Consider the following 8,873-nt stretch of genomic DNA (forward strand, 5'->3'; position numbering starts at 1 on the left):
GAGTCAGAACTGATATGATGGCACCTAGCAACAACAACAATCTTCCTTTATTGGCACAAAGGAACAATAAAAGCAAACAACCAAGTCTATCGTCATCTCAGATAAAATTATGAACTGTCTCTCTCTCTCTTATGCAACACAAAATCTATAAAAGTGAAAATCAATAAAATTATGCTTGCTTAGCTAATATTCGAGCAGCTCAGTTAAGAGTTCAGGCAAAGTAGCCATGGACGAAAACCCCCACTGCCAGGAGGAGGATGGCGTTGATGTTCATGATAGTCCTCCATAAGGGTTTCTCAGATGTGTCTGTAAGCTTCTTCTTCAGGGCTTCTTCCTCCTCTTCGGTCAGCCTGGGACCTTTCTTCTCCAAATTGCAGAATATATCATAAGCCTTCTTGAAACACCCACGAAGTTCTTCAGGATTATCTGAGACAAGAAAAGATAAATACATTATCACAAAACATGGGAAATAGAACCCTTTTTCAACTGACCCTGGCTGTTCCTTGCCAATGTAGTACCTATTACAGTAAAGAGTGATCACAACCATTTCTAAAGGTTAAATATAGATAAAATATAGATAAATTTGATTATATATAAACAGGAAAATTTTGTATGGCATAAAATCAGTAAATGAAATACAACGGTAAGTGATAAACTAGGAAAGATTTTTCATCTTGTTTCACAAAGATTTAGTATCCTTAGTATACAATAAGTTCCAAAAATAAGGAAGAAAAGATCACCAACAATCCTATGTAAACATACTAGAGAAATGAATAAACAGTTCAGAGAGAAAAAGTGACTCTTAACCCCACTTAGAAAAGAGAAATTCAAATTAAAGCTATACTGAGATATCACTTCTCATTTATCAGTGGCAAAAATGTAAAAGTTTCACATAATACTATGTTAGTGCAGCTGTGCAGAAACTGACACTCTCATATGTTATTGCTAAGAAAGCATGATTCAACCCCCATTGAGGAGGATTTGGCAATACACCCACTCCTCACTTATCGACACGGTTATGTTCCAAAGATCAGGACGTTATGTAAAAATCGGCATTATCTGAAAATGGAGGATGGCCACATCAGATCACAAAATGGAGGTGATTACATAACTTCCAAATTACATCATTACGTAACTGCCAAATTACATCATTACATAACTGCTAAACCACTGAGACTCACGACCCAGCCAAGCTGACACATAACCTTAACCACCATAGCCAGTGTTACTCTCATCTCATACTTCGGCGTTTGTTACTGCCAGATGTATGTCGTTAATGTGCAAAATAGTCCAATAGCAGATTTTTTACTATTGTCATGACATGAAATGTCAGATAATGAGATAGTCAATAAATGCAGAGTAGGTGAGGAGTAGGTGTATAACAAATCTGTATAGTCACTGACCCTTTGATCCAAAATCCAACTTCTCAAAAATCTATTCCAAAGATAGACTGGCTAAAATATGAAAAGACTTAGGCACAGGACTATTAGTTGAAGCACTGGAAATTTTTAAACATACTTCTAAATGCAAATGTTTATGAAAATTCATAATGATAGTAACATAATATTTAGAAATAAATGATAAAGAAAGCTATCCTCAAATTAAAAGCTGTGAGACACAGCAAAAAGCATTACTTTGAGGGAAAAGTATAGCCTTAGATATTTACATTAGAAAATAAGGGAGGCTGAACATTAATGAAGTATCCAACTTAAGTTAGAAAAAATGGCAACAGAATAAATCCAAACAAACTAAATGGAAGGGTATAGAGATAAGAATAAGTAATGAAATAGAAAATAAGGATAATACTAGAAATAGCAAAGCCAAGTATTGGTTCTTAGAGAAAAGAAATATAGATGTCTTTAGTGAGACTTATTAAGCAAAAAAGAGAATCCCCCCAAATCATAAAGACTTATGTTAGGAATTTAAATGAAGCCATAACTATAGAGGCAGCAGAGACAGAAAAGACTAAGTAGATATGAACAAATTTATGCCAATAAATTTAAAACTGTGTACCTAATGGCCAAAATCCTAGCAAAACTGAACTTTCCAAAACTGATTCATGAAGAAATGAAAACCCTTAATAGCTCTATAGTCATTAAATACATTTAATCAGTAGTTTAAAGCCTCTGTCTCTTTCTCTTCTTCATACACACACACACACACACACACACACACACACACACACACAAACCCATCAGGTTCTAATGGTGTTATTGTCAAAATACCAAAATTGTAATGGGGATATCATTCCAAACTTATTGAAATAGTTCCATAAAATGGAAAAAGGTGCTAATCCCTAATTTGTTCTAGGAGTATGCTATGATCTTAATACCAAAACCAAACAAAGACTAAGGAAAATTATAGGCCAGTCTTATTCAGGAGCATCCATATAAAAAACCAAAATAAGTAGAAGGCATTGATCCTTCCTTCAATTCAAAGAACAAAAACTAAACTAAACTAGATCAAATCAAACCAATTAGTGTACAGTTCAAGACAACATATCCCAAAGTGCTAAACCTTGTCAGTGGATTAAAAAATATTAGGTAAACACAGAGCCGTGGAGTGGCTGCTGGAGAAATTTAATGAAGGAAGTGAGATTAGAGCCAAGTTTTACAGAACAGGAAATTTTTTTTCTCTTGGAGAAACAAACAAAAAAACCAAACTCACTGCTGTTGAGTCGATTTCGACTCACAGCAACCCTGTAGGACACAGTAGAACTGCCCGTAGGGTTTCCAAGGCTGTAATCTTTACAGAAGCAGACTGCCACATCTTTCTCCCCTGGAGCGGCTGGTGGGTTTGAACGGCTGACCTTTTGGTTAGCAGCCGAGGGTTTAACCACTGTACACCAGGGCTCCTGGACAGGTAGAAATATCCTAAGAAGTCATGAGTTTTGTATATGTGGGGAAGTGAGAAAACCTGTCGGTTTGGAATGAAAGCTATATTGTGGAGAATAGTGAGAAATAAGTTTGGAGTGGGAGGTGGGGATAAATGCCTAGTCACAATCAATCAAGACTAATTTGTTGAACACTTAGTATGTGACTAAGAACAAGAGAGTTTGGAACTGATTGTCAGTTCGGTAGCTGACACGTAATTCCAGTTATGTGATGGACAGGCAGATGAATGGATAGATTTCATATGAAACAAGTTGTTTTCGTTGCTGGAAAGTTAAGATTTTCCATACATGTAACAGCTTTTTCAGAAGCTGGGTTTTGTGGCATTTAAGAACATTAAACCAAGGCAGGCACACAGAGTTCCTGTATGAAAGCCAAATGAAAACCAGATATTACCTTCTTCAAAATCATCAGCTTCTTCCTGTCTTTTGTCTTCTGCATCTAAATCAGTTCGTTCCTCTGTACTGTTTTGAAGACCCCAGCAAAGGTGATGGAGCTGACCAGAGACCCTACACAAGTCCATTAGTGATAGGGAAATGTTTACAATAATACAAAGGTGCTTTTGCTTATTGTATGGTTTGAACAAATCAAACAGCGGAGGAAGAGAGTACAGATCACAAAGAAAAGGTCTCCTACCACACCCACTCGCCCAAACACACTAACCACTTTTAATTATTTCTTTTTTAAAATCCTCCTGGTAGTTACTCCCAATCTAAATAATAAGCCTTAAAACCTCTACTTGTTGGTTTATAATTTCATAAAAGTTGAGGAGTTAGCTCATTTACACTATACTCTGGCTTCACTCATTGTCTCTATCGCCCAACTGTTACCAGCTCCAGCATTATTATTTTCAGTACCTCTAGTGCTACTGAAACTTTTTAAATATCTTCTTAAGCTGCATTCTGGATCTAGCATTGTCATGGTTTGAATTATGTCCCCCCCAGAAATGTGTGTATCAGTTTGGCTGGGCCATGATTCCCAGAATTGTGTGGTTGGCCTCCATTTTGTGATTGTAATTTTATGTTAAAGAGGGTTAGGGTGGGATTGTAACACCACCTTTACCCAGGTCACAAAGCTGATCCAATGTAAAGGGAGCTTCCCTGGGGTGTGACCTGCACCACCTTTTATATCTCAAGAGATTAAAGGAAAGGGAAGCAAGCAGAGAGTTGGGGACCTCATACCATCAAGAAAGAAGTGCCAGGAGCAGAGTGCGTCCTTTGGTCCCTGTGCAGAGAAGCTCCTAATCTGGGGGAACACCAAAGAGAAGAAGGCCTACAGAGAGAAAAAGACTTCGCCTGGAGCTGACGCCCTGAGTTTGGACTTTCAGCCTACCTTACTGTGAAGAAATAAATTTCTCTTTGTTAAAGCCATCCACTTGTGGTATTTCTGTTGTAACAGCACTAGATGACTAAGACAAGCATGTTTAGGAAGTATCTATGTACTATTCACAAGTCTGATAGCAATTAATACCCTTGCATGTCACTTTCCCAACCACCTCCCAACTTCTGTCAGCTTTTCCATTATTTTTTAAATACTAGACTTTTGTAGAATTGTAATTTTTCTGTAAATATGATTAATATTTCCATGCTTTGTCTGTATGTTGATTTTAATAATTAAAAATAAGTAAATAACATTTATGTTATTATGATTGTATAACTTTATTCCCCCCCAGAAGGGTCCAAGACACGCCAGTGGCCACAATGAAGAAATATCAGCCTTGAATCATTCTGAGGAAATTATTCCAAGTATTAATTGGGTTTTTAAACCCAACTGATTCTTAAAGTCATGCTTCATTTCAATTGGCTTTATATTTGGCCCATGACTTTCTTGCACAGATTTATTTTACTAGAATTTGTAATTGGCTTTTTTATTTCTTATGGACATAGCAAGCATATACTTTCACCTTGTCACTGAGATTCTTAATCACAGCTTCTTAAGCTCCTAAACCATAGTATTTCTTTTGCTAAATCTTCTTTGTGAAAACTCTTCTTGGGGATCCTTGAATTTCTGTTCTAACTTGGACCAGGTACTTCCTTGTTGTTAGTTGCAGTTGAATTGGCTCTGATTCACGTTGACCTTATGTATAACAGAATGAAACACTGCCTGGTCCCGTGTCATCTTTACGATTGTTGGTATGTTTGCATCCATTGTTGTGTCTGTCACGTCAGTCCATCTCATTGATGGTTTTCCTCATTTTCATGGACCCTCTACTTTACCAAACATGATGTCCTTCTCTAGTAATTGATCTTTCCTGATGACATGTCCCAAGTAAGCAGAACAAAGTCTCATCATCATTGCTTGTAAGGAGCTTTCTGGCTGTATTTCTTTTAAGACTGATTTGTGCATTTTTCTGGCAGTCTACAGTATATTCAATATTCATCGTCAACACAATTCAAATGCACCCATTCTTCTCTGTCTTCTTTCGGCATTGCCCAGCTTTTGAATGCATATGAGACAATTGAAAAGACCATGGCTTGGGTCAGGTGCACCGTAGTCATCAAAGTGAGATCTTAGCTTTTTAATACTTTAAAGAGTTCTCTTGCAGCAAATTTGCCTAGTGCAATATGCCATTTGATTTCTGACTTCTGCTTCCATGGGCATTGATTGTTTATCCAACTAGAATGAAATCTTTCACAACTTCAATTTTCTCTCCATTTATCATGATGTTGCTTCTTGGTTCAGTTGTAAAAATTTTCATTTTCTTTACATTCAGGTGTAATCTATACTGAAGACTATGGTATTTTACCTTCATCAGTAAGTGCTTCAATTGTCTTCACTTTCTGCAAGCAAGGTTGTGTCATCTGCATATTACAGGTTGTTAACGAGTCTTTCTCTAATCCTGATGCTGTGTTCTTCTTCATATAATCCAGCTTCTCAGATTATTTGTTCATCATGCAGATTAAATGTGTATGGTGAAAGGATACAAATCTGCCTGTCTTAGCCTGGGTTCTCTAGAGAAGTAAAACCAGTGAAGCATATATAGATATACATAGAGAGAAATTTACTTCAAGGAAACGGCTCACACACTTGTGAGAAAATGGCCTATGCAATTGTAGGGGCTGGCAAATCCCATATCTGTGGGTCAGGCAACAGGCTGAAAATTTCTGCTGGCTCACGTGGTTCCAGGGGCTGATGAACCCAAAATATGCAGATCAGGTGGCGGATTGGAGGCCTTTGCTGGCTCATGGGGTTACAAGGGTTGGCTAATCCGAAATCTGCAGGTCAGGCAGTAGGCCAGAGACTTCTGCAGGTTTATGTCCCAAGAACTGGAGATCAGGTGAAGAGAAGGGTGCAGGTTCAAGAAAGAGCAGAGAGCTTTGCCAGACATTCATTTATTTACTGGAGGCAGGCCATATCCCCAAGGAAACTCTCCTTTCAACTGATTGGCTGCTCACAGCAGATCACTAAATGGAAGGTGATTACACAGTGTCTGCCAAAGCACTGAGGATCATAGCCTAGCCAACTGGACATATAACATTAACCATCACACTGCCCCACACCCACACCTTTTCCACTTCTGAACCACACAGTATCCCCTTGCTCTGTTTGAAACACTACCTCTTGATCCATGTACAGGTTCTGTATGAGCACAATTAACTATTCTAGAATTCCCATTCTTCATAATGTTAGCTCATATTTATTATGAGCTACACAGGCGAATGCCTTTGTGTACTCAATAAAACACAGGAAAACATCTTTCTGATATTCTCTGCTTTTGGCCAAGATCTATCTGATACCAACAATGATAACCGTTGTTCCACGTCCTCTTTTGAATCCAGCTTGAACTTCTGGCAGTTCCCTGTCAATGTATGGCTGTAGTCATTTTTGAATTATCTTTAGTAAAATTTTTGCTAGCATGTGATATTAATGATATTGTTAGATAACTTTGGCATTTCGTTTGGTCACTATTCTTTGGAAAGGCGCAAATATGAGTCTCTTCCAATCAGTTGACCAGATAGCTGTCCTGCTGGAAATCTACCATCCTGGGATTTTTCTTTGCTTCACTGCTAGGTTAGTTCTGCAATACTACCCATGACTTTCTCTGAAATAGCTACTGATTTTCATCAGTCCATTTTGGAAGTTCATACCTCACAGTGTATTAGTGAAACACAAACATAAATTAGTAAATGATTTTGCAGACAAATTTTTTTCCTCAAAATAAATAATAATTTATGGTTATTTCTATTGGCATAAAAGAGTTTAACATTTATATTTATTTCTTGGAAACTATGATATGTTTTCTAATGTTCTTTCATCCAGTTCAAGTCCCAATATTCAGCAGAAATATTTACTTATGAATTCCAGTGACGTGTCCTTGGTAAAGTCATTTAAACCATCCTGGGCCTCAGGTTTCCCCACCCACACATAATCTGCCGGTCACTCTACTAGGAAATATGCAAATAAGTATTGCAGTGAAGATTACAAGTGATAAATGCAAAAATACATGTAAGTTATACGTGTTAGTCAGAAATTCAAACAATATAAGTGTATAAGCAGTATTAAATTTTTAAAATGTTTAGCATATGCCGATTACTATAGTACCTTACCCAGAGATACCTCTTCTCAACACTTCCAGGTATGTATGCCTTAAGACTTTTTTCTGTGCTTAGACAAACATGTACATATGCCTACGCGTATATAAAAACGATACAGTGAAACCTGTGAGAGCCAGAACTGGATGGGACTGCTTTGATTTTCTGGGTCTTCCAAGTTTTCTGCCTTTGACAGGGTGCAATTTTACCACTTTTTTTATTGCTCTCTATTAGTGGAAAATATTTGAGTTTTCTTTCTCTGGCAGGTTTCTGCCTTATATAGGTTCCAGCTTTCTCAGCTTTTACTGTATTATACCATATTATATTATTCTTCAAGTGGTTTTTTTTTTCCTACCTAACTATATTATGGGCATTTTTCAAAGTCAGCAATAGAGCTCCCTCATGCTTTTGAGTAGCTACAAAATAGTCAATGTAAAATTATTTGCGTACCTATTTTTATAGTGATGGAAATTGGGGACATCTCCATTTCTTTGTTTGCTATTAGAAACTTAGCTACAGAGAAAATTCTTGTGTATATATGTATTCCTACTTGTATAAGAATTTCCACATAATAGACTCCTAGAAGTAGCATTGTTAACTCATAGAGTATGAGAATTTTAGAGTAGAGAGATCCTGCCAAATTGCTGTCTTAAAAATGCTACAAATTCATACACTCACCAACACTTTTGGGCATTTCCCCACATCCTTGCCAACACTGAAAATTATACAAATTAAACTTTTTTTGCCTATCTTAAATAAAAAAGTACATGTCACTGTTCTGTTTTGGTTTTTTCTGCTCACTGGTACCGTGTGCTTTTTTTTTAAACCTCTGTGCCAGTATTCATGCTGTATGTGAAATCCTACTGCCCCAAACAACTCCACCCCAGGTGACAGCTCTACTGTGAAGCCTTGCCCAGTGTCTCAGGGAACACTAATTATGATCTGCCTGGAATCCTGTATAATGGTATAAATGACCTCCTATCTGCACTGTGAATTTTTTTTTGAGGACAAAATCCGTTTGCTAATACCTTATTTTTAAATTCACTGGTGCCTTGCACGTACTAGGTGTGTACTGCAGTCGATTTCATGACTGGATGTTATTCTCTTAGGTTCCTTTTAGCTGTTCTGCTCTCTAGTGCTATGATTCCATTGGCCTGAAACTTGAACACTAGTTGCAGTTTTAGGAGGCAAAGAGTCCTTCTTTAAAAATGAGCATTAATTCATTACTCCTTATTCACATGTACATCAGGAATGGGTTTGGTTATCAGGGAGAGTCCCAGGATAATTAGGAAGCACACAAAAAAGATGATGACTGGGGGACTTCCGGCAAGATGGCGCTCTAGGCAGAAACACCACGCCGTCCCTCCACAACAAAGATCCGAAAAACTAAGCCAAACAGAGAATCAACAATCCTGAAACCCTAGAACATCAAATGAAGAGATAAAGAACT

At 37.4% G+C, this 8,873-nt stretch overlaps 1 protein-coding gene across 1 annotated transcript in view; it reads right to left on the reverse strand.

Annotated features, from left to right (window-relative positions):
- Positions 1–211: 211 nt before the first annotated feature.
- LOC101359205 (solute carrier family 5 member 4-like) overlaps positions 212–8,873 on the reverse strand; it is a 66,393-nt gene continuing 57,731 nt past the window's right edge. Inside the window, 1 exon segment of the mRNA XM_023733654.1 lies at positions 212–394. Within this exon segment, the coding sequence (XP_023589422.1) occupies positions 212–394 (183 nt within the window).

This window comes from Trichechus manatus, unplaced genomic scaffold (assembly GCF_000243295.1).
Source record: "Trichechus manatus latirostris isolate Lorelei unplaced genomic scaffold, TriManLat1.0 scaffold00061, whole genome shotgun sequence".
Lineage (NCBI taxonomy): Eukaryota > Metazoa > Chordata > Mammalia > Sirenia > Trichechidae > Trichechus > Trichechus manatus.